Source organism: Monodon monoceros, unplaced genomic scaffold, assembly GCF_005190385.1.
Source record: "Monodon monoceros isolate NGI ecotype Baffin Bay Population unplaced genomic scaffold, NGI_Narwhal_1 Super_Scaffold_1, whole genome shotgun sequence".
NCBI classification, from domain to species: domain Eukaryota; kingdom Metazoa; phylum Chordata; class Mammalia; order Artiodactyla; family Monodontidae; genus Monodon; species Monodon monoceros.
In genome coordinates, this window is record NW_021703765.1 from 75,582,976 (window position 1) to 75,609,553 (window position 26,578).

At 49.8% G+C, this 26,578-nt stretch overlaps 1 protein-coding gene across 3 annotated transcripts in view; it reads right to left on the reverse strand.

Annotated features, from left to right (window-relative positions):
* Nucleotides 1-1,279: 1,279 nt before the first annotated feature.
* The window catches only part of KSR2 (kinase suppressor of ras 2), a 400,523-nt gene continuing 375,224 nt past the window's right edge, over nucleotides 1,280-26,578 (reverse strand). For 2 of the 3 annotated variants that reach the window (XM_029234471.1, XM_029234459.1), the window contains exons 15-20: nucleotides 20,941-21,037; nucleotides 19,796-19,929; nucleotides 15,249-15,380; nucleotides 8,660-8,789; nucleotides 7,295-7,428; nucleotides 1,280-4,776 (exon numbers count right to left, since the gene is read on the reverse strand). In XM_029234471.1, the coding sequence (XP_029090304.1) occupies nucleotides 4,770-4,776; nucleotides 7,295-7,428; nucleotides 8,660-8,789; nucleotides 15,249-15,380; nucleotides 19,796-19,929; nucleotides 20,941-21,037 (634 nt within the window). In that variant the 3' untranslated portion in view covers nucleotides 1,280-4,769. Of the gene's footprint in view, nucleotides 4,777-7,290; nucleotides 7,429-8,659; nucleotides 8,790-15,248; nucleotides 15,381-19,795; nucleotides 19,930-20,940; nucleotides 21,038-26,578 lie in introns of those variants that run through there. The other variant, XM_029234465.1, reaches the window with a different exon arrangement.

The following is a 26,578-nucleotide window of genomic DNA, read 5'->3' on the forward strand; positions in this document are numbered from 1 at the left end:
CCCCTAATCCAATATGACTCGGTGTCCTAATGAGAAGATGGCCGTGAGAAGACAGACACACAGAAGGAGAAGGCTGTGTGACGACAGAGGCAGAGATTGGAGAGATGCGTCCGCAAGCCAAGGAATGCCTGAGATTGCCAGAAAACTGCCGGAAGTAAAGCAGCGGGCGGCCAGGAAGGACTCCCTTATGGGTGCCAGGGGGAACTTGGTCCTGCCGACACCCTGATTCTAGACTTCTAGGCTTCAGAAGCGTGAGAGCGTCCACTGTTGCTTGTGGTACTTTGCTACAGCAGCCCTAGCCGACTAGCGCAGAGGCGGAGGGGGGCTTGAGTGCATGGGTGGCATATCTGAAGCCAGACCAGCCCTCAGGGGATTGCTGGGTCAAAAGAAGGCTGGCAAGGGATGACGACAGGGAGGGCAAGTTTAGGGACTCAAGGCTGAGAACTAGCCAGTCAGGGATGGGAGTTTTTCCTCAAAAGCCCCTAAAATCAGTCTCTGAAATCCCAAGGGTCCTTGTTATGGACTGAATTGTGCACCTCCCCAGACCCCCGCCATTCATATGTTGAAGCCCTAACCTCCAGTGTGGCTGTCTTTGGAGATGGGCCCTTAAAGGGGTAATTAAGGTCAAATTAGGTCATAAGGGCAGGACCGTAATTCGATATCACTGGTGTCCTTGTAAGAGACACACCGGGCGTGTGTGCATCCAGAGGAAAGGCCACGTGAAGACACAGTGAGAGGCTGACTGTCTGCAAGCCAAGGAGAGAGGCCTCAGAAGAAACCAACCCGGACACTTGATCTTGGACTCCCAGTCTCTAGAACTGGGAGCCAATTCATTTCTGTTGTTGAAGCCCCCCTGCACCCCCCGACCCGCCGCCCTGAGACTGTGATGTTTCCTCATGGCAGCCTGAGCAGATTAGACTCTTTCAACCTCTGAGGCCCGAATTCCCTCCAGGTCCTGCACACCAAGGGGTCTCAACGTCGGCTCACGCCTCTCCCGGGACGGGGAGCTTTCTACCTTCCAAGGCAAGCCGTTAGAAAGTTCTTCCCCTGCTGGAACTTGTTCTTGGCCCCTGTAACTCCCTCCCCCTGGGTTCCTGTTCCTCCTCTGGGAACCATGTGCAAACTGGTTTTTTCTTCCTTCTGACAGTCGCCTAGATCAGAGGTCGGCAAAAGTCTTCGGTAGAGGGCAAGACTGTAAATATTCTCAGCTTGAAGGGCCACCCTGTCTCGGTTACAAGTAGCCAACTCTGTCGCAGCACAAGTGAAACCAAGGCCCGTATGTAAATGAGTGGGTGTGGCTGTGAACCAACATTTGTTTATTGACATCGATATTTGAATTTCGTAGAGTTTTCACGTATCATGAGCTCTTCTGTTTTTTTCCCCAATTAAACACTGTAAAAACCACTTGGTGGGCTGGATGTAGCCCACGGGGCATAACGTGCCAACCCTAAGTCGAGATTTTTAAACATAGTGATTGGGCCTCAGTGTGTATCACTTGCTTCCTGTTCCTTAGACGATCAGTCACAGGCGAGGACAAGAACTGTGGGTGGTGACGAGTGGGACGGGATGTGTGCACATGGGTTGGAAGGTGGAAAGGCGGCAGACCAGGGTTTCCCAGATACAGGAGTCTAGTCTCCAGAGATCAATCCAGGGCTTCTAATGACGCAGAATCCAAGGTAGAAAATAAAGGAGGACTCCATGGCAAGACAAGATTTTTCTTTTTGACCAGCAAAGGGAAAACGATGCCGAAACAATTAAGTGGAGACTTCGATTTCCAGTTCACTCTGGGGATGGTGACGTGTGGAGATGTCCCCACATAAGGTCCCCCTGCAAGGGGACTCCCCGTTTTATGAAAGACCTGTGACCAGGAAGAGCTGGTGGGAATTCAGTGTGCAAATCCACATGCCTTTGAAAGAAGGCAAGGTCAAGGCTCCCTAGTGAATCTCTACCCTGTGGACTGGTCCATCTGGGAAGCCTGTGTACCTAAGGGTTTGCTGAAAGCAGGGCGGAGACAGAGGCAACTCGCTGCTGGGCGCCGGGCACCTGCACACAATCTGTGCTGTGGATTCTACAGAATGAGCCAATTGTGGGCTGGCAACTACGGTGTAAATATACACACCACCTTTTTTTTCCCCTTGCAAAAGATGAATGAACATGGCCTCCTCCCAGTGCTTCAGTGAATAAGGACTGAGGTCAGCAGGGAAAGCGGTGGTTTGGTTCCTTCTGGATCAAAATGTCTGCAAACAAAAGCTGGCTTCTAAACAATTCAGGGTGGTGCAGCTGGAGGGCGGTGGCTTCTAAACAATTCAGGGTGGTGCAGCTGGAGGGCGGTGCGGGGGTGGGCTGTACTGGCTACAGCGGAGACTGAGGAAGGAGGGAACAAAGTAAAGACCTGCGAAAAGAGGGAGGCGGCAAGGCGAGAGCAGGTGACGTGGGACCCTGTTCTGCAGGCAGAGAAACTCCAAAGGCGCAGGGGAAGCTGGGGTTTCTCCCTGGGTCCCTCAGGCTCCGCCCCTAACCTCAAGCTGGTGCTTGTGAACAAATGGAAAAATCAGCCTGTGGAGATGCTGCTGGGCCCGGCCAAAGGCTCTGGGTGGCCCTGTTAGTTGATTCTGGAAACAACGGAGGCAAGAGGGAGTGGGCTGCAGCTTCCGGGAGCTGACCTTGTCTGCTCATCCCCTTGCTTATTTCCCCCCCCACCCCGCACACACAGAGGTCCATGATAAAGACTGGGGTCCACGGACCCAAGAAGTCTGATTGGGCTAAAGAGATGTGAGACCCTCAGGAGGCCCCGGCTCAGGCCTGGGGCGGGTTCGCTGGGTGACCTGCCTTGACAGCGTGGCGGCCGCTGACAAGAGCTGCCCGCAGCGACAGCAAAGCAGCTGGGGCTTGTGCAAACACGTGTCAACGCCTCCAGACACGCAAATGGGCTGAGGGCCACAGTGACAGATGCCCCAGAAGAGGAATGTTTAGGAATGGCCCACATGGGGGCCTGGAGCCTCTGGTCCCAGGCAGGTGGGAGCATTGGGAAAGTAACCAGGAAGGCCTTCTGGGGTTTCCCTCAGCCAGGGTCTCGGGAAGCATGACCGGTCTCATCATTTTTCCCAGTTTGGAAGCAGGCTTGGCCCCCCAGAGAGTGAACCAAAGTGGGGAAGATTCCCGTATCTCTGGTTGGACGTTGAGTCTGAGCCCAGGTGGGTTTTTGAAGTCGGAGGTCCCCTCTCTTTGAGGGAGACATCTAGATAAGGTGGCGACCAGAAGCAAGGCTGGGCAGTGCCCAAGAAGTACGGCGGGACTGTGGGCAGAGCCTGGGCCTCCTGCCTAATGTCCAGCTGTCCTGCTAGCGCCCTGCTGGGGGGCAGATTTCCCTCGGATGCCTGGTCAGGTGAATGGGGTCCAGGGTTTGGGGAACGTAAGACATTCCCTTGTCAGGTAAGGAACGTAAGACGGAGGCTCTCCCTGTCATTCTGCACCTGACTTGCTCCCAGCGACCCCCGCGCAGAACACTGGACCCTGGTGTGGTTACAGCAAGAGCAGCTGGGCCAGGTGGGGAGTGAAGGTGAGGGATGGAAGGCAGGGGCGCTGAGCGTGCAGAGGCGTCGAACGGGGAGCCGCTCTGCGGTTCGGCACCAGCTGGAGCTGAAAATGCAGAACCCCGACAAAGAGCTGCCCTCCTCGCCTCCCCAGTTGGACTTTTTAAGGGTGAAGCAGCAGGAGTGCGGGAGGGGTCATTTGCAAACAAGATGCCGTGCACACGCCCTGTAACCCAACACACACACCAAACCCGACGACCCATCTCCATCATGGTGGTGGATAAACTTAGCTGGTGTAAGTGCCAGGGCAGAGGGAGGGAAAAAGAATGTCCTAGAACTTCCCCCTCCCAGAACCCCAGTTCCCAAGGCTCAGACCTCAGGGGGCCGTCATGGATGAAGGTGAGCTGGAAGGAGCCCCCTGAAGTCATCTTGGCCAGGGAGCCACTGTGCTTTCCAAATGGAAGTGGGGGGCAGCGAGGAAGAAAGGGGACGAGGCTGTCACAGAACGGAGAGGGCAGCGGAAACGGGGAAGCGTAGCCCAGAGAGACCCAGAGCGCAGAAGACATGCACTTCGGAGCGATACGCAGAGGTGCCCAAACCTTGACAGGCTTGGGGTGGGGGGGCCTCCGGGAACAGATGTTTGCACAGGAACAGCTGAGCTTCCCGCCCAGATCTCGGCCCCGTAGCCTCCACTAAGCGCGCGCTCAGCTCTGCATCCCCGTCCCGTCTTTCCAGAGAGCGCAGCTGGAACCCACCACGCAGACACCGAAACAGCTGATGGGCGCTCAGCCCCGGACCTGGGGCAGCCTGACTCCCGTCATCAAGGGCAATTGAGAGCGGACGGTGTCGCGCACGTAGACACACACGCACACACAGACCGGTCCTGTGAGCCTGCCCGCGTGGGACCCCTGCCCTAGCCTCCACGGCCCAGGGGCTCCACATCCAGCCCAAAGTTCTCTTGTCTACACCGTCCCCTGGGCCTCACTGATCATCTCTGCATCTCCCTGGCTGGTCCCATGAAGTCCTGGCTCGGGGTCCCCACCCCTGCCCGAGCGAAGGCGTGGGTCTGGGGTGCAGGGAAGCTGCCGGGCTCAGTCGTGCAGCGCTCCCAGGCCGGCCGGGGTCGGTACCCTCTGATGGTGAGCCTCTGGCCTCCTGAGCTGGCAGAGGGCAGAGCAGGGGAGGAGAGGTGGCTTGGGAGCTGAGGCAGCTGAGCGCTGTCCCTCTGTCCAGTGGTCACAGCCTGGAGCACGGAGAGAAGGGAGAGAGTGGCAAGAGGTCACATGGGTACGACAACGCCATCTTTTGTGAATTAGCGCCCTCTCGGAGGTCAGGTGGTCTGAGATGAGCTGTTCCCACCCTCCACAAGAAAAGGCGGAGGTCCTACTATGCGCTGGGCTCTGTGCCAAGCAACTCACATACCTGATCTCGTTTAAACCTGAGGATAGCCTGCAAGAAAGGCACATTACACCGCATTTACAGATGAGGCTCAGAGAGGTTAGGTGTTTTGTCCAAGGGTGCACAGCCAGGAAGCAGCAGGCTCTTCTCACTGGAGCATGTAGCTTCTGGACTAGGATGGTCACCCAGCTGTGAGCTGGGTTGAGGCCACGTGGAGCCGGAACACCAGCCCATGTGCCATGTGGGGTTGCTGAGAATGCTCAGTAAGGGATGGAGATAAAGGAAGCGGAGGTGAGAAAAGACCCACACCATAGACTCCAGCTGTGGGTGGAGGCTTTGCTGACTACCGTTGAGCCAGGATCTGGGCTGTCAGGGGCAGAATTTATGCCCACTCTCCCAGGATGGTTCTAGAAAGACAGGCAGTCTTTGCCTAGAAGGCAGCAGAATGGAGGGGTCAAGATCATGGATTTAGGGTCCAGACCCATCTGGGTTCCAATATTTGCTCTGCTCCTTACTAGCTATGTGACCTGTGAATAGGCACTTAACCTCTCTGTGCCTCCTCTGGGGGTACCAGACTACCTCTTAGGGAGGCCCTGGGGATTCAGTGAGATAACGCAGGCAGAATGCTTGACACGGCACCTATCACACACGTGTTTAATAAGTGGTACCCAGATGATGGAGGTCGTGCTGGTGGTCGTGGTGATGAAAAAAACTGGAAGCAGGGACTTGAACAGACACTTATACACCAATGTTCACAGCAACACTATTCACAATAGCCAAAAGGTGCAAACAAACCAAGCCTCCGTCAACAGATGAATGAACAAACAAAACGTGGTATAGACTTACAACGGAATATCACTCAGCCGTAAAAAGGAATGATGGTCTAATGATATATGCTACACTGTGGATGAAACTTGAAAACATGCTGAGTAAAAGAAGCCAAACACAAAAGGATAAATATTGTATGCGGCCACTTATATGGAGCATGTAGAACAGGTAAATTCATACAGACAGAACGTAGATGAACGATTAGGGGTTAGGGAGAGGAGGGATTAACCATTATTTCCTTTCTCCTGAGTCTCTGAAATTTAGTGTAGATTTTCTACTCAAAGCCCATCTCAATCTAGACTCACCCCCTTCAAGTGTTCAATAGCCCCAGTTGGTATGTGGCTGTTTTGGGACAACACAGGCCCAAAGGGTGGTCCATGGACCAGCAGTGTCGGCATCACCTTGGAAATGCAAGATCTTGGGCCCCTCCCCAGACATACAGAATGAGAATCCGCATTTTAACAAAGTCCCTAGGTGATATGAATGCATATTAAATTTTGAGATGCACCGCTCTGGAAGGCAGGCTTGCCTCAGCCTTGCCTCCAGCTCACCACGTGCTAAGCCACACTGGGATTCTAGAAATGCCAGGTCCTCTGATGGAGCCATGCGAGGGCAAACCCAAGATCCCAGAGGCGAGTTTCGAGTTAGCGGCTCTCCTCCTGGGAACGTGCCAGCTGCACCTGAGACCTCTTGGTTGGTCCCCTGTGCAGATTACAAAGCCCTAGACAGGACCCAGATCCTGGGCCTACCGTAGCCGAGCCCTCCCCCAATCCACCGCCGACCCAGGCGGTTTCTGAAAGGACCACAGCAGCAGAGTGACCGTCTCAAAGCCGTCGAGTGTGAGTGAAGAGCCTAGAGGGGCTGATGTTGTGGGGAAAGCAAACTCTAGACTGGGGAGTTGGGACCTGACCTGTGTCCCCAGCTTTGTCACCAACACCCCATGCAGATGTGGGTGAGTTGCTGAATGTCTCTGGGCCACGGTTTCTCCATGTGTAAAAGAAGGAGGCTGGATAAATCTGGAACGGCCAGGAAAGGCATCCACGCACTGATTCTAAGTAACTGCTGATGAGTGCCAGTGAGTGATGGCAGAAGCACTGTGATAGATTAGTCATGTCTGCCGTGGGTACAGGAATAGGACACAGACACCTTGCCCGTCTATCGCCCGTGAAATAGGTACACCCCAGGACTTTTCTACTTTGATGAACGGCTGACATGTAGGGCTTGGTGGGTTCAGGGTACCACCTCACCGTGTGATGCTCAGACTTACTGGGGCATCAACCTTCATCAGGAGGAAACAGGCAATGAGGCAGCCATGGTAGCCACGGGGATCCAGGCCCTGTACGGCAGCCTCTAGGACCCAAATTGCAGAGGAGATTCCCCTGAACAGAAACACGGTGGGGAAGGGTGGTACGCTGGGGAGGGAGGTGGGTACGCGGAAAGGAGACGGTTGGCAGAGGAGCTGGGGAGGGGAGCAAAAAGGTGACAAAGGCCAGAGGACAGGGCAGTGGGGAGAGATGCTAAGGGGGAACACTTACTCTGCAGACTTCCAGAAATGTCCAGGGTGAGACAGGCGGCGGTTCCGCTTTGGCAGCTTCTCCAGCATGTCCATAAGCTTGGTGAAGGTAGGTCTCTCTTCTTGTTCAAAGGCCCAGCAGAAGAGAAGAATGTCCTAAAAGAAACCAAGATGGTGATTTAACGTAACTAGTAACTTCTTGATTACTCCTTGACATCTCCTTGGATTTGTCTGTTTGTCTACCCATTTGTTCCACTGCCAGATTCCTCCATCATCCATCCATCCATCCACCCACCCATCCATCTATCCACCCACCCATCCATCTATCTGTTCATCTCAGTTCATGTATTTATCCTTCATCTATCATCCAGCCATGCATCACTCATCCATTGCAACATCCATCCTTTTACTCATCCACTTTCTGAGCCTATATAGCAAACTAGGTAAATCCTATTATAGAAGGTCTGGGATACATTGAAATCAATAATGCTCCCCAAGGAGTTTCTTGGCATTTTTCTCAAAAAGGAGGGAGAAAAGGGAATCCTGAAGCTTCTATCCACATCCTAATATTATAAGCGCCCTTAAAGTCACAGACAGGAAAATTACTCTTAGTAATTGCCTCACTTGAGAAAGGAAATCTAGAGACAGGTAATCCTTAAAAACATACCGGATAATTATGCCTTCCCTGCCACATCTATCTTCTGATCAAAACAGGATTCTTCCTGATGTGTTTTACAGGATGATTACTAATTTATACTCAGGCTTCTCTGTTTCCACATGTCTTGTTCTGAGTTGGATAATGCCTTAAAAATTTTATGTAGATCCAAATAAAATTAGAATCATTAATACCAGTGATATCTTTTTTTTTTTTCCAGTACGCGGGCCTCTCACTGTTGTGGCCTCTCCCGTTGAGGAGCACAGGCTCCGGACGCGCAGGCTCAGCGGCCATGGCTCACGGGCCCAGCCGCTCCGTGGCATGTGGGATCCTCCCGGACTGGGGCACGAACCTGTGTCCCCTACATCGGCAGGCGGACTCTCAACCACTGCGCCACCAGGGAAGCCCCTACCAGTGATATCTTAATGTATGTCTTTAAAAAATAAGAGAAAAAGAGGGATTCACTGGTTCTACTAGGCTCAGCAATCCCTTGCTAGGAAAAACCTGGCCAAGTGTTACTGTGCCTTGATAGTAGGAACCGGAATTGCAGGCACAGCTCAAAAGCTTTGCCTTCTAAGCTCCAAATGATCACCTGATGAGTCTGTGCGCAGGCTTTTTTGTCACCCTCCAGGAAAGCGTTTGCAACCTTATTAACATGCAGGAAAAAGAAGGCCCAGAATTGTGTCTGCTTCTCCCCTCATCCCCCAGACCTGGCACTATCCCGGGACTTACCGAGATTTCTTTTCCCATGCCAATCTGGCTGAGGTTGGGTTTCATGCCTGTGCCCATTTGCCAGATTATTGCCTCTGCTGGTTGGGTCTTGAAAGGCCACTCTCTGGCATGGAGTTCATACCAGATTGTCCTGTTGGCAGACATTGTTAAAGGGTGTGATACGTCCCTTGCAACTCTGTGTCCCCTTACCAACGTGCGCCCACCCAGTCAGCCTGCTGGCTAACCACTCTGGCCCCCTAGTTTCTGCCTCACAGGGCTGGTGTTCTGCTACCTAAGATGTACATAAAGCTTTGTCAATGTCTTAGAAGTCATGCTTATCCCAGGATATCTTCTCTGGTGCCTGAATTAAAATGAATCAAAAGCTAGAACCTGAACAGTCTAATATAATACGGCTAGGATCTCTGACCCCATGCCTGTAATTTTAGGAAACTACTGTAAGGGGAATATAAGGGATACAGACAAAAACTCAATGACAAGGATCTTCTGTACACCATTATATAGAACACTGAAAAAAGTAGCAATAACACAATTGTTCAATAACAAGAATTGATACTTCCTAACACCATACACACACAAAAAACTCAAAATGGATTAAAGACCTAAATGTAAGGCCAGACACTATAAAACTCTTAGAGGAAAACATAGGCAGAACACTCTATGACATAAATCACAGCAAGATCCTTTTTGACCCACCTGCTAGAGAAATGGAAATAAAAACAAAAATTAACAAATGGGACCTAATGAAACTTAAAAGCTTTTGCACAACAAAGGAAACCATAAACAAGACAAAAAGGCAACCCTCAGAATGGGAGAAAATATTTGCAAATGAAGCAACTGACAAAGGATTAATCTCCAAAATTTACAAGCAGCTCATGCAGCTCAATAACTAAAAAACAAACAACCCAATCCTAAAATGGGCAGAAGACCTAAATAGACATTTCTCCAAAGAAGATATACAGACTGCCAACAAACACATGAAAGGATGCTCAACATCATTAATCATTAGAGAAATGCAAATCAAAACCACAATGAGGTATCACCTCACACTGGTCAGAGGGGCCAATCATCAAAAAATCTACAAACAACAAATGCTGGAGAGGGTGTGGAGAAAAGGGAATCCTCCTGCACTGTTGGTGGGAATGTGAATTGATACAGCCACTATGGAGAACAGTATGGAGATTCCTTAAAAAACTAAAAATAGAACTACCATGTGACCCAGCCATCCCACTACTGGGCATATACCCTGAGAAAACCATAATTCAAAAAGAGTCATGTACCACAATGTTCACTGCAGCACTATTTACAATAGCCAGGACATGGACGCAACCTAAGTGTCCATCGACAGATGAATGGATAAAGAAGATGTGGCACATATATACAATGGAATATTACTCAGCCATAAAAAGGAATGCAAGTGAGTTACTTGTAGTGAGGTGGATGGACCTAGAGTCTGTCATACAGAGTGAAGTAAGTCAGAAAGAGAAAAACAAATACCGTACGCTAACACATATATATGGAATCTAGAGAAATTGTACTGATGAACCTAGTGGAGGGCAGGAATAAAGACCCTGATGTAGAGAACGGACTTGAGGTCATGGGGGGAGGGGGAGGCTGGGACGCAGTGAGAGAGCAGCATTGACATATACACACTACCAAATGTAAAATAGCAATGGGAAGCAGCCGCATAGCACAGGGAGATCAGCTCAGTGCTTTGTGACGACCTCGGGGGGTGGGATAGGGAGGGTGGGAGGAAGGCTCAAGCGGGAGGGGATATGGGGATATATGTACACATATAGCTGATTCATTTTGTTGTACGGCAGAAACTAACGTCACATTGTAAAGCAATTATACTCCAATAAAGATTAAAAAAATAACAAGAACTGGTTACATGTATTATGGTAAATCCATAAACTAAGATATTTATTATTATTATAACATTTCAAAGAAATTTTGCTGACATAAAAAATGCTCAAAATATAATTTTAAGTGAAAAAAACAGGACACAAAACTGTATATAAGGTATGTTATGCTTTTTAAATACCACTATATATGTATGGACAAGAGAATAAGAGCAACACAGCAAAATGTTAACAAGGGCTCCCTCTCAGTGATAGAAAGGACAGAATTTTTTTTCTATTATATTTGTGTTTTCTAAGAAGGAAACTTCCTTTGAAATAGTGGAAAGAAAAAAAAAAAAACAATCTGAGGGTCAGACTGCCTTGGGTTCAAGTCCTGATTCTATTCTATGCTAGTAACATGTCACTGGGTAGGTTGCTTCCCTTCTGAATCCAGGTTTCCCTACTTGCCAAATGAGAATGATGATAAAACTGCAGTGGAAGAATGTTTATCTGGGAGGCTGAATGCCAGAACAACTCGATGCTGGAATTATTCTAGAGAGGTCGACTATGTTATCGTCTGTTTCATAAATCACGACGTCGTAATGATGGAAGAAACGACTGCCTGCTGCAGTGAGCGGCACGTGGGGACGGATGGGGAGATGGGCTGGGCAGTGCCTAAGTGATGCTGGGAGGTGTGGGCGGCAGTGAGGACCATGGTGCATGTGTCGGGGTGTTCAGAGGATGCTGGGGTGTCACTGAGCTGTACGGTGGGGATAGGTCTCAACTCACTGAGAAGATTCCCCAACTCAGGGACTAACTGAAACCATCCTAGGAAATGATCTTTCTTCTAACCTAAGATAATTTATGTAAATTTGCTTTAAAGAACACGAAGCACTCAGTTACCCTTTTTACTGATAGAGGACTGTATCAAACCAGCTATTTCTAGGGTTCCGCCTCTCAGCATCTTCTCATCCCTCTGGGGCGAGGAGGGGTGGTGATGCTCAGGTGTTGGGATGTTGAGTTAGGTGGTCAGGAAGTTCTCAAGTTACGTGCTGGATGATTCTAGTTCATCATAAACAATAACACTTATTGAGTTTTCACTCTGTGCTAGACACTAATCTTAGCCTTTTGTATTTACTATGATTATGGGGGAGGTGTATTAGCATGCCTTTTATTCTGATGTTCTGCTATCTGGGGCCTTGCTGACCCTGGCGGGACTGCCCCTCCCAGGGCTAGCCAATTCCTAGAGATAGTAAAGGACTGACCTGTAAGTGTGCTTTTCATATGCAAACTAAACAATCCAAAGTCCTCCACCATCCCTCCATCTCCGCTACCAGGCTCAGGGCCAATATTCACCTTCCCTACTCAGGACAGCCCCCATACCCCAGAGCCCACTGCAATTAGTTAAACTAGCGAATGCTAAGCCTGCTTACCCTGCCTCACCGCTTCCTTCCCGAGAAAACCACAATAACGGCTCTTGCCCACATTTTCTTCCTGCTCCCTCTGCCTCCTGACTGACCCTGGTGTTTCCCCGTGTGGCCCTGCGTGGTATGATGTGCCCTCTCCTTCTGGGGACTGTGAATAACAAACTATCCAGTGGTAGTTGTTTCCTGATCTATTGGCCTCATCAAACCTGAATAATAATAAAACCCACATTTTAAACAAGAAGTGCTATTATCAGCTCCATTTTACAGCTGGGGAAACTGAGGCTCACAAAGGTTACATACCTTACCCAGGGTCATACAGCAAAATAAGAGGTATAGCCAGAGTTGAAGCCATCTGACTACAGAATTACACCACTGGCCATTATGCTATACTGAGAAACCTACACTCCATCCCATTTGAGGGTCCTTTGTAATTGGGGCAGTGAACTATTTGGGAGGGCAACCCTCTAGTTGATGGTTGGGGCCTAGTGAAGGAGGCACCCACAGAGTGTAGGCACCACTCACGTGAAGGGGGGAAGGGAGCCTATCAGGAGCTTGGCCTTGTGCTGTGTGCCTTACAGGTGTTTTCTCATTCAATCCTTAGAACATCTCAATGGGCTTTATTATCTTTGACTTATGGCTGAGGGAAGTAGGGCTTTGAGTGGTGAAATGGCTCTCAAGCCTGGGGGCTCTGTGGTTAAAAGCTCCAACCCTGGGGTCAGGATGTCCCAAGTTTGACTCCCAGCTTCACTGCTAATTACCATAAGGCAAGTCACTAAGCCACTCGGAACCTCAGTTTCCTCATCTGTCAATTGGGAACAATGGTACCTGCTTCAAAGTGTGCTTCTGAAGATGCCATGAGACAGCACCCACCACAAGCTTAACACGGTGCTCAGTACACTTTTAAAAGTCCATTTTTGTTCTAAGTCATGCCCCAGCATGATGTTCCCAAGCAACAAGATGCACCTAATTGGCAGGAAACCAGGAGCACCAGGCCCCTCGGAATTCAGCAGTGTCAGGAATAAAAGCCTCATTAAAACTCCTTTTCAAACCTAACTTTCAAGAGAAACTCGCTTGAAGGGGAAAAAAATTGCTAAAGATTAAAACTGCAGTGGAAAACCAATTACTTACTTTGGTACATTTTGTTAATTACATTCTTTTTTCTTTTGCTAAATTGATAGTAAAATATACCAACTTAATTATTGCAATTTGGTTTCAGATAACAATATCTAACTAGATAAAGATTTGGGCATAAACTAAGCAGGGCAAGTGACAGCCTCTTAAGGGGCCCAAGTGACAGATGGCGAGAATACTGATGTGCCAGCAAACACTGCCCCCACCCCGATTTATAGAGAGCACGCAGCAGGGGTGCTTTTCCGGGCAAGATATTCTCTGTAACATCTCTTGGTGGCGCTAAATCTAACTGCACACATCTGCAAGCCTCCAACTTTCCCAAGCAGCTTTCCCAGCTTATCTCTGCCAGTCCATGTAACCGCCCCCACGGTCGAGGTAAGGTGAGGATTAGCATGGCCACCTGAGGGACAGGCGCACGGAAGCCTTCCTGCTGTACCTTCTCAGAGAGTCTGGATCTGCATCTCAGGGCTGTGCCCTGGACCCTCTCTCCCTCCTCTGTACTTTCAAAGACGCCTCATCCCCTCCCACGGCGGCAGTTACTCTCTTTGCCGCCAAGTCCTGAACTCTTCTTTCCCAAACTTAAAATGTGTAGATTCAGCCGCCTTCTGGTTGCTTCCCTCGGCTGTCTCCAAGGTAGCTCAAACTGTGTCCAAATCTGCTCTCTCTGCCTTCCTGGCATGGCCCAACCCTGCCCCACCTCCAGGGTCTCTACTTTGGTGAATGACACCACTCTCTGCTAAGTTGCTTCAGGCAGATATCTGGCATCACCCACATTTAAACCAACAATCAAGCCCTATCACTTCCACCCCCAAAATGCTGCTTCTTATGTCCAATCCCAGCTTTCACACCCACTGGCACTGATTCAGCAGAGAATCTCAGCATCTCCCCCCTGCGTTGGTCAACTGGCCCCAATCTTGTCCTTCTCCTTTCCGTTTTCAACACAGTAGTGATTGTTCTAAAGCTCAGAGTGTGATTATGTGCTCAATACACTTTTAAAAGTCACTCTCCTGCTCAATAACCATCAGTGGCTCCCTACTGCCCTGAAGATGAAAACTCCTTAACTCAGCCTCTAGGTCCCTGCAGAATGCCTTCTTTCCTCTCTAGTCCCTCATCTCACCACCCCAGGCTCATTTTTTCCTGATTCTCCATCCATCAGCTTCGTCTTCTTCCCTCCACTCCTGCTCCCCACATATTCCTCCATTGTGGGCAATTTGTTCTTTTTCACCCTTGTTGCTTTTCATGTGCTCCTTCTATCTGGAACACGTCACCTTACCCTCACCTGGACTACTTACACTCAATCTTTAACACAGGCTCAGGAGTCACCTCCTCCAGGAAGCTCTCTCTGATCTCCCAGGTTGGATTTAGTTCCTCCTTTCTTCCCACAGTCCTGTGTTTATCCCCAGCATAGCACTTATCACAGAATTTTGTAAAAAAACTGTTTCCTTGTCTGTCTTCCACCAGACAAGAGAGAATAGGGACCTATGGTGGTTTTAAAATGTCCACAAATTGTTTGATACTCCTTCCTGTAAAAAGTGGAGCTTAATTCCCCTCCCCGTGATTTGCTGACTTGCTTCTAACAAACAGAATACGGTAGAAGTGACGATGTACAATTTATGCGACTAAGTCATAAAGGCAATGCAGCTTCTTGCCGCCGTGTTGTGAGGTCACTCAAGCAGCCTTTGGAAAGGTCTGTGTGGTGAGGAACTGAGGCCTCCTGCCAACAGCCATGTGAGCAGGCCACCTTGGAAATGGATCCTCAGCCTGTCAAACCTTCAGATGAGACCTCAGCCCTGGCCAACATCTTGATTGCAGCCTAATGCAAGATCCTGAGCCAGTTCAGAACCACGCCCAAATTCCTGGCCACAGAAACTTGAGATAATAAAGGTCGTTTTAAGCCACTAAGTTTTTGACAATTTGTTAAGAACAGGCACCCAGTAAATAGCTATTGCATGAATGAATGAATGAATCAGGTAACTTGCCATGGTCACACAACCAGTTAGAAACCAGGCATGAAGGTTTGCTAGGGTCTCTCTACTACAGCCCACTCAGATCCCCCCTAACTCACCCAGAAATCCAGCCACCTTTTCCTCCGCAGACAGATGCCCTGTCCCTTCCAGAAGCACTAAGGGAATGTTTTGGGAAGTGCCCCTCTGCCCAGGCTGGGGCTCTCAAAAGCCAGGGTGGGCCACCTACCCAAGCGCAAAGACGTCCGAGTGTTTGGAGAAGGGGAGCTTGTCTTCCTCTGTGTCGGGAGACAGCTGACGGATGATCTCTGGGGCCAAGTGGCACAGCCAGCCGCTCTGGATGCGCAGCTTGTCATCACGCCTGGAGAGGCAAAGCACAGTGAGCCCCGTTTCACAGCCCAGGGAGGACCAGCCCTCCATCACGGACCCCAAGTCCCTGGACCATCTCTGCTGGCTTTCTTGTGTTCCTCCCCCATCCCTAGCCCCCCATCAAGCACTGCCTGACCTTGTACTTGAGGCCAAGACTCAGTGGGAGGTGCAGGAAAGGCTGATCTGGAGAGAGACACCCAACACCCAAACAGTCATCGTGTCCCTTCGCCTCTGAGGCGCCCCCTTCTCCATCTTCATTTAACAAATACAGCCGATTCTTGTTATTCGTGGTGCTTATGTTCTATAAAGTCTCAGCAAACACTGAATTAGTGAAAACTGAGTTTTTGCTCCTGGAGGAAATGTATCTATACACACGCATGCACACATCTCAAAAAGATTATAATCTTAAATCCTAAAAACAATTCATCCTAGTCTATTTTATTTTACACAAGAGAAAATGAGGCTCAGAAGTATTACGTGATTTGCCCTGAGGCTGCCCCACTACCAGAGGGCAGAATTGCAAAACCCATCCAACTGGCCCCAGAGCTGGAGCTGCTTGCCCTGCACTGCACCATCCCATCTCCATCCTCTGGTCATCGCTGATGAGAGCTGAAACAAAACTGCACAGCATCCTCTCCTTGGACCTCAGCTGGGAGCATGTGCATCAGTTGACTCAAGTTTTTCACCACCCTGTACATGTCCACGAATGACTGTGAATGTGCCGCGAGTATTGATTTGGGGGTTACAAATACATTTTAGCGAGTAGGTGAATTTGCAGATATGGAATCCGCGAATAATGAGGACCGGCTGTATTTATGAGCACCCACTCTGCCTAGGCTCTGTTCTCTGCACTGGGACCACAGCAGTGAACAAGATTGACAAAGCCCCTGCCCTCCTGGAGCTTGTACTTTGGTAGGGGAAAGTGATGACAAATGAATTATCTAAATAGGAAAGATTAAAATAGGAGAATGTGTCAAAGATAAGAGGGAGCTTACTTTAGGTAAAATGTGAGCTAAGATTTTCATGACATAAAGGATCCAGCCATGCGAACAAGGAGAAGCGTATTCCAGGCAGGAGATCATGACATAAAGGATCCAGCCATGCGAACAAGGAGAAGAGTATGCCAGGCAGGAGAGAAGTTAGGACAAAGGCCCAAGGCAGGCCCTCTTTGGGGCGTTCTAGAAACCCCAAGAACATCAGTGTAGTGGGGACATATCATGCTACCCCACTGGCATGACCAGGCCCTGTGGGGTGGGGTGGGGTGGAACGCTGCTGCCCAAAGGGCAAATGTCCCTGTTCCCATCTCATCCAACAGCCCCTTCCGCCTCCTCCTGACTCACTGGGGCAGTGGAGGTTTGGAATTGTAGGGCTGGGCCAGGAAGGAGGGTGCTGGCCACTCGCTAACCATCATCCTGGGGCGGACGTGAGCACGTGCCTAGAGGGGGCTGGAAGCCAGGCCTGGCACAGACACCCTGGAGTGTCCTGTTCCCATGGTGATGGACCCATCGGTGACCAACCCAAATCATCTTCATTATGGTTATTATTATGATCAATAACAGCCTGTGGGCAACTGGCATGATACCACTGGCATCTCAAATGACACCTTTTCTGGACGATGGTAGAACAGCTGTAGGCAAGGCAATGCCGGGGACGGGCTCAGGGGAAGCTCTGGCATCTGTATGGATGTTCAGGGCGTGCTCACTTTACCGCTACCCCCACCCCTGCCCCAGGCTCGGCTGATCTCCCCTTTCTGGGCACCCAGCACTGTCAATGCCCCAAGGTCTAACTGAGGGAAGGGTAGGAAGGCACGTAACTCCTGCTGAGTACCTCCTGTATGTCAGGCTGTCCACCCAACTTAATTCTTATGTGCCCACAATCAGGTGGATATCACCCCTGTTCTATGGGTGAGGAAATAGCCTCAAAAAGCTTAAGTGACCCTCCCAAAGCCATGGAGGTAACAAGGGAAAGAACTAACATCCGTTTGATTGCAAGTCTTTAAAACTCCAGCGACTAAACTCCTAACCACAATTCTACACGAATTCTATAGCACACCATCTGGGAACAAAGTTCTGAACTAAGCCCTATTTTCCCTCCAACAGGGAAAAAAGCACAGGAAGCCACCAATGGCTACTCCTGGGTAGCCAGACGCTGTGGATCTCTGGTTGGGAGAGATTGCTGAGGGCTCCCTGGCCTCTTGCAACACCAACTGGGTTTGTGTTGACAGCCAGGCTGGGGCACAGTGGGGGCGGGGGCGGTGTGCTGTCTGGGCGACAAGGCCAGAAGCCACCTTGCCCTTGACTTGCACTCCCTTCCTGGTTGACACTGGGCCTTCATGAATGAGCTGAAGGTCATTCCTTTTCCCTTTGCTTTCTCGTCTCCCTGTGGCTTCAGAAAACCATGAATCTAAAGGGAAAAAATCAGGGACTTCCCTGGTGGCGCAGTGGTTAAGAATCCGCCTGCCAATGCAGGGGACACGGGTTCGAGCCCTGGTCTGGGAAGATCCCACATGCCGCGGAGCAGCTAAGCCCGTGAGCCACAACTACTGAGCCCACATGCCACAACTACTGAGCCCGCGAGCCACAACAACTGAGCCCACATGCCACAACTACTGAGCCCGTGTGCCACAACTACTGAAGCCCACACTCCTAGAGCCCGTGCTCCACAACAAGAGAAGCCACCGCAATGAGAAGCCTGTGCACCGCAACAGAGTAGACCCCACTCGCCACAACTAGAGAAAGCCTACGTGCAGCAACGAAGACCCAACGCAGCCAAAAATAAATAAATTTTAATAAATAAATAAAGGGAAAAGATCAGAGGCCCTCTGGTTTTTGGGGGAGAAGCCACTGACAAGGAGAAATCGTGTGGACCTGCCACCAGGAGGGAGGAATCTGATTTTTTTTTTCTTAAGAGCCTTGAGCTAGGTTAAAGACAACACCTGCTAACCCTCTTGTCTTGACACAAATACCTGGGCTCATAGTGATGTCACCAACTGCTTCCTCTGCCCTTGGCCTGGGGCAATGGAAACAGGGAGGGAGCGATTCCCCAACCAGTAAACTGGAACCTAAGTGGGTTCTTGGCTTCTTGGGTTCTGACTTGATGACTCTCTCCATCTATCCACAGATCCATTTGTTAATTTCCTGTCTACTTACTTTCTTATCTTAGGGACTAGATGTAGTTTTGGAGATGAATCTCTTTGGGTGGAGTAAAACCTAAAAAAAAACCCTTAAGCTGCTGTTTGTTACTGCAACACACAGGAACAGCTAGATCGGGCTCCACCACATTTCAGAGGGTCTGACTGAGATTCAAGGTATTACAGAGCATGAACAAAATTCACTTTGTTGGGGGGCTCCTGGGTGTACCTCAAAGGGATCAGGGATTCTCCAAAGCAGCTGAAATGGAAGTACAATGACAGAAACCAGGGCTTGGGGGGTGCTGCCTTTCTGGAGAAGCATACCATTTGTTGAAAGAGGCATGATTAGAGAGAACATGCTGGGTTTAAAGTGTGTGTGTGTGTGTGTGTGTGTGTGTGTGTGTGAGTGTGTGTCGCACACACTCCAAATTAAAAGTCACAAAGGGCAGACCTTCTGAATTATGGGTTGTTTACTTGGGTTCAGGCTGCTTTTCACATGGTCAACTCAAGGTAGCTTGCTCTAGGGTGAGTGGTGGCTGAGAGTTTATTACTTAACAATAGTTAATGACCCTCCTGGGTGCTACTGAGGAGGTGTATGCAAATTAATACTAATCACAACAACTCCACAGAAGCTACTGGCTTGGCCAGAAAGTTCGTTCGGGTTTGCCCATAAGATGGTACAGAACAACCCGAACGAACTTTTTGGCCAAACCAGTATTCTTCGTAGTGCTCAATGTGCTCCAGGCAGTGTGCTGGATGCTTGCTGTGTGTTGTCCTATTCTACCCTCGTAACGACCCTCTGAGGCAGGAAGCATCATACCCATCACTTTTCTTGCAGGAAAGTGAAGGCACAGTTCATAAGTGGCAGAGTCAAGTTGGGCCCCGGGTGGGTCTGACTTTAAATCCCTTGCTCTTAACTACACTCCTGCTGTACTAAAACAACGGGGTTCATAAGAAAACTTTGAGCAAGGGTGCTTGGGGGAGCCCAGCTTCCATGTGCGTGTTTGGAGTAAGGAGAGTGTCTTCCAGTGAAACTCAAGGGCAAGGGCGTTGCAGGATTGAAGGATGCTTTGTGCCCATTCAAAGGCGCCATTTCCAAGGGACTCAGAGTGTGACCTGGGCATCCGCACTGCATCACGGGCTCAGCAGCCTAGCCGCACAGCTAAGCGACCTCAGGCCCAGCATCGCGTCTAGGTCACTGAAGCCATCTGGGTGACTTCTCATCCCCTGACCGTCATCTGTCAAGAACCCCTCTGGGCCCTTCTACCACCTCTCACCTGCCAGCCTGCAGCACCCCGGAAATGCTGAAGAGCCCGAAGTCTGTGATCACCACTTTGCCGTTGTCGTAGAAGACGTTCTTGGACTTGAGGTCCTTGTGCAGGATTCCCTTGGCGTGGAGGTAGCCCATGCCCTGCAAGAAACAAGGATACAGGGAGCTGCCAGAGGACACCCATGCGCTCACTGCCAGCCTGGCTCGGGTTCACGATTCACACGCCCTGCCTTTCCACTGAAACCACACTGAACAGCTGCAGATCTGGGACCCAAATGCCAAGGTTTGCAGGTGGGGTGGAGAAGGCATGGCGAGTGGGAACAGGCAGGGTCCCCAAGATAGAAATCTGCCACCACCCTCAGATCATAGCAAAACCATCTCCATCTAAGCTCTTCTGCTTCCTGAAGAAGAAACGAAGGAAGATCTCCCCAGAGGGAGAGGGGCGGGGACAAACCTGAAAAGAGGGCCCCAGAGTAAGGAATCCCATCGGCCATCTTCTCCACTTCCATTCTGCAAAATAACTCATCTGCAGGAGACTTGTTCCTTAGATCTACTTAACCCACACAACTGCAGAATTTCACTGTGCGCCTCAGGAGACATATCACAAGGCGATAATCAAGACCATGGAGAAGGGTCTATGGGAGGTCAAGCTTAAGGGTGAAATGTCTAGATTTCTCTTTTTGCCTTAATGAGCAGTCACATCTTTATTTCTTTTTGCAGCTCAGTCCTGACACTTCCAATGGGAAATAAAAACCTGAAGACGATGGACTAATGAGGCACCCACCAGAAAACACAGGATGTTCCTGTTTGTTTTAATCCCAAACAACACCAATTTGATGCTTCCCCAGCAGCTGTGGAGAGAGATGGCTTACATTCATGGGAATTCAAGGCTTCAAGGGGTAAGGGAGTCTATCAATGAGAAGAGTCCCTCCCCCCGCCCTGGGTCTCTGCACACACCCAATTATCATGATGATGGGGCACCAGATGGAAACCAAACATTAGTAGACCATCCCTCATGCTTGTATCTGGCCTGGTATTGTGCAGGTCAAGTTTAATCTCTTTTAAGCCCAGACTGTTGATCTGAAGCCAGACCATGAGTCTCAGGAGGGGTCTTTCTGAGGTTCAGGGAGGAGGCCCCAGACCCTACGGTACCTTCACAATTTCTTGGGCAATCTGCCTCGTTTTGTTGACATCCAAGACGATCTTGGCATCCCTGACCACAGAATAGAGTGTCCGGCCCTTACAGAGGCTGGAAAGCAGAAGGACACAATTAATTGTTGGCAGTTGTTGCGATAAGGGCCACACACAACGGTTATTAAAAGTGACACATAGAGGGAATTCCCTAGCGGTCCAGTGGTTAGGACTCGGTGCTTTCACTGCCGGGACCCGCGTTCGATCCCTGGTTGGGGGAAAAAGATCCCGCAAGCCACGCAGCACACACACACACAAGTGACACATAGAGAGTGGGGGTGTGTGGACATGCCACTATTATGCCTGTGAGATACTAAGCCACCACAGCCTTGCACTGGACCTCAGTTTTGGTTCTGGGATTCGGGTCTGGGAGCAATTCCTCTGGGGTTCTTCAGCATCTTTATCAGCTACCCCCAGCATCCACGGACACGTGCAGAGTCTAGCCTAGCCCAGAAGCAGGTTTTGCCACGTACCGTCTAACACAGGCTCTCACAGGCAAAAATCTGCTTGTAAACTGATAACTTCTGGGGTCCTCAGACAGCACTCAGACGGCACTCTGCCGGCCCCTCGGCCCAGCTGCTCTCACTTGCCAGGATCCACTGGTGTGTGGGGAAAGTGATGAAAGACCAGCGAAGCGGTCGCTGATGTGTACTAAGTACCATCAGTGAATAATGTATTCAAGCCTTTAGACAGGGGTGTGTAAACACCAGTAACACTCCCCCAAAGCAGATGCCTGTCTGGATAGAGGGTTTTCAAACAATTTCGAGGACCAGTGGTTCAAGATGAATGACAAGATGAAAAAGGACATTATACAGTGACAGTAACACCTCATTTAATTGCCAGTGTGTTTACCCAACCTTCTCCTCTGCAATGAGCCTGAATCCTGGCGCACACAGACCAGGAACTCGATAAACAGTCCACAAGTGAGTGAGTGAATGAATCGACGAGTGAATGAATGAGTTCTAGATTCACCATAGCATTCCCCAGCCCCTAGCATCACATCTGGTTCATCACATCCAATATTGGCTGAAAGAAGAAGGAATGACATTAGGAAAGTTCATTTTCCATCTATGTCTAAATGATGGCATGGATTTTTCTTTTAATCTGTGACTTGATTGCTAAAATATTCTTGGCTTTGTATTCATTCGTTTAGTAGTTACCGAGCTCTGCTGTGGGCTTGAATTAGCTGAAATTGTGTGGTTATAGCCAGAACTCAGGTATCAGAGGGATCTGTTTGAATCCCAGATCTGCTCTTTACTTACCATGTGTCGTTGTGTCTCTGGATGGGTTACTTAACCTCTCTGGGCCTCAGATTCCTCATCTATCAAAGGGAACTAATGATACCCACCCACAGAGTTAGTATGAGGACTGAATGAGAGAAGGAGCAGGTGGGGAGTGGAGCACACTGGTTAGAACAGGTGCCCAGAGTCAGACTGTCTTAGAACCGTGGTTTGTCAGTCAGTGGCTGTGTGACCCTGGGCAGGAGAGCTAACCTGTCTGAGCCTCAGTTTCATTATCTGTAAAACGAGGCTGACAGTTTTTGCTTTACAAGGTTTCTTAGGAGAATCACACGGAATCAGGTGTGTCAAGGTGTAGGCAACTCTCCATGCCCAACACAGTAAGTATTCGTGAAACTCTGGCTATTGTGAGAGGTGGTGAATGATCAATACAATGGTGAATATACACATACTTGTGTGCAAGCTATTAATTAATTACGTACTTATACACACATCACATCCTTCTGTCCGTCTATTACCTATCCACGTATCCACTTACCCACCATGCTACCTATAATCATCCATGATCTTCAACTGAGATTTGTTTCTTCACCTGCTTGAGGTGAGATTCCCAGGGTAGCTGATTCCCAGGGTAGCTGACTCACAGGGAATCTGATTCGCCCGCCTGTCCAGGGTTGCCCAGTAAGTCGGCGAGGGGCAGCCATGGTGACTCAGGGCTGTCCCCGCCTTGTTGTCTCAGGCACTGGGTTTGCTACTGCTGGAGGTGAGGTGGAGGGGGGCAGTGGGCTGCACAGCCAATTAGACCACAGTGACATTTAAGTATTAGGGATGGCGGAGACGGTGGGTGGATTCCCTCCCCTGGAGACTCTGTTCTTGAACAGCCACCTACACTCATGACAGGCCAGAGCCCAGAAGAAATATGTCCCCACTGCAGATGGCCAATCGCAACAGGCTCCAAGCCTCCCAGACTCTCAGTGTAACTGCATAGAAATTGCAGCCTCCAAATGTCCATCCCTGTCTCCTTTCCCCTGCTCACATCCTCCTTTCCAGCTGCAGCTGCTAAAGTCTTTGCTAATCTCACTACCTTATGGCATCTGGAGCCCCTGCACACACACACACACACACACACACACACACACACACACACACGTACGCACAATGGCTGGTAAGATATCAACTGGTATGACCACCGCTTGGCACTTTTACTTAAGTGAAATATACAAATAAGCCATAACCAGCAATTCATCTCCTAAGTATGTATCCAGAAGGCATGCACACTCATGTTCACCTATAGACACGTACCAGAATGTACTAGAATATTCTAGAATGTTAATAGCAACCCATTCATAATAGCCCCAAACTGGAACCTACCCAAATGTTCACAGACAGAAAAATGGATAAATTATGATATATCCGTATAACAAAATATATTCATACTGGACTGTTAATAAGCAAATTACTGCTAACCGCAAAAGACATGAAGTTCTAAACGTAATGTTGAGCAAAAGAAGCCACACAGGGCCTCTGTCCACAGACAGGGCCTCTGTCCACAGACAAAACTGCTCCATGTGTTAGAGGTCAGCACAGCAGTGACCCTGGTGGGTGGGGAGGATGGAGAGGGGGTGGGGGAGCTGGGGGCAGGTGATGCTCTGCGTTTTGATTTGGGCGTTGGTTATATGGATGTGCATTTAGTGGAAATTAATCAGGCTGTGCCCTTAGGATCTGAACACTTTGGCAGGTACGTTATCCTTCCAAGAACAATTTACTTAAAAAAAAAATCAGCGAGGAAAGGATGAACAATTAATCCAACAGCGCTAAGCTTTAAAATCTAAGCCAATATTGACACCCCAGGTAACTATTTCTAAACGTTTCACACAGCCCCGAGGGGCAGCATCTACAGGGGAATGAGGGGCTCCAGGCCTGGCTGTGCCTGCTCAGGTGTTTATTGGAGGCTGAGTTGAAGGTGAGGGCTGAGCTCTAAGCAGGAGCAGCCATTAGGCAGGTGTCCAGGGTGCCCAAGGCTCCAATTGTCCAGGCAAGTCAGTCCAACTATCCATGGCAACTGCTCCGAGCTTGGGGTTTCTGTGGCTAACGCCAGTGCCCTCAAAGCTGCTTGTGCCTGGGTGGTGGGGAAGGGAAGCGAGGAGAGGATGAAGGTTTACTGAGCACATGTGGGACCTTTCTCACAACCAGGCATCCTTCCCAGCATCCCTGCAGGGTCCACGTTATCACCCACCTCTTACAGGTGAGAATGTGGAGACCCAGAGGGGTGGAGGGCCTGCTCACGGGCACACGGCCACGGTGCCAGCCTGTTCCTGATCTCTCATCTCATCCATGGTGCGGGTACCCTGTTATTGGACATGATTTGGGGGCCATGAAAGAGACACACAGCCGAGGGAGCCCAAATCCCAACTCTACCATTTACTGCTTGTCGGGTGACCTCGGGAAGTGACTTCAACCTCAGCTTCCTCATCTGTAAAATGGGGACAACAGAAACAATACCAGCTAACGTGGACTGAGCCCTTTCTATGTGCCTGACACCAGCCTAAGCACAAGAGCCCCAGGAGGTGGGTGCTCTCGAGGTATTTCATTGATTCCAACGTGCATTTCCTCACATTGTAACTAACATCTCTGAAATCAGAATGTGTTTTGCATTCACTGACAGGTCACAGTTTCACGGGCACTGCCCTTCTCTCTTCGTAGTACATAAAAGAAACAGCGCATATTCTAATGGACGGCATCTTTGATTTAATCAAGTTCGGGATCAGCCCCATTCCTACAGATGAGGGAACTGAGGCTCAAAGAGGTTAAGTAGAGCTGATGTGAACCCAGGCAGGCTGGCTCTAGAGTTCAGGCTCTTAACCCCCATCTTTTGTTTCTTAACAATTTTCTCGGACTCCAGCACATCACTGGCCCCCAGTGAATGGTAGCTACAACATCACTACTAACATCACCTATGGCAATGAAGATTAATGAGGTCCGCAGGCCTCAGTAGCAGAGTCAGTCTGGACGTCAAGAGAAGGTGTTTCAGTGGTTTAAGGATACATTTAGTACCTCTCTAGCTTCTGGGGCAGTAGGCCCAAGCACTAGTGTACACACAGTATCTCCCTCTGCAACAAAGATCATGTTTTTCCAAGAGGAGCAAAACTGGGGATTTTCCACCTTATCTGCAGGTCAACATCTCTTCCGACCGTGGCCCCAGGCACCTCAAATAATGCTGTTTTTGACCCCATATCTCAGGTGACACAGTAAACTCATGGCCCAGATGGCAAGGCAAATGAAAGACGTTTGATGTAAACCAGCCTAAAAGAGGCTTGTCAGAAACAATGAGATAAAACCATCTAGAGGTTTCTCTCCAGGGGCCTCTGTCCAAACTGGCTTTTTCTCCCAAAACAGCGGCTGGGAAAGAAACCTGGATGCCGTGGCAGCCGCTTCCTTTCTCTCCCGCAAACTCCTCAGCATCAAGGCCAGGGACCCAGGCCAGTGTGAATGGAATGGGAGCTGGGGGCCACCCCCTCTGAAGACCAACAGACTGGCTCTCAGCCCAGCTCTGCCCCCTGAGAGCCCACACGGCCCTGGGGACTAACTGTGCCTCCTCTGTGTCCATATCTGTAACTGTGGGTGTGGTCAACTCCATAACGGTCCCCCAAAGGTATCCACACCCCAATCCACAGAAACAGTAAACATTTACATGGCAAAAGGGACTCTGCAGCTGTGATTAAATTAAGGTTCTAGAGGTGGGGAGATTACCCTGGATGACCAGGGTGGGCCCAACATGGCATCACAAGGAGCCTTATAAAAGGGAGGCGAGAGTCACAGGAAGGTGGCAAGTGAATTGAGAGGCAGAAGAGAGGCAGAGGGAGATCTGAGTACGGAAGAGGCAGCTGAGGGATGTTATGTGAGAAAGAACCACCCGGTCTTTGCTGGCTGTGCAGACAGAGGAAGGGGCTGTGGGCCAAGGAAGGCAGGCAGCCTGTGGAAGCTGGAAGAGGCAAGGGGCGGATTCTCCCCTAGAGCCCCAAGAATGGAAGACAGCTCTTCGAGGCCTTGATTTTAACCCTGTGAGATCCATTTTGGACTTCGGACCTCCAGAGCTGAAAGACAGATTTTTGTTGTTCCAAACCACTGAGTTTGTGGTAATCTGTTACTGCAGCAGTCAGGAACTAGAGTGGGGCATGAGGGTGAAATGGGGTCACAGAAGTACAGTGCTTGGCCCAGCACCTGGCCAGAACATGTGCTCCTTGAACATGGATCATATCATGGTTAATAATATTCTAATATTATTATTTCTAGGAATATTCTAATACTATTTCTAATAATAATGTTCTCCTGCCTGGATGACCACACTGCCCCTCATGGCT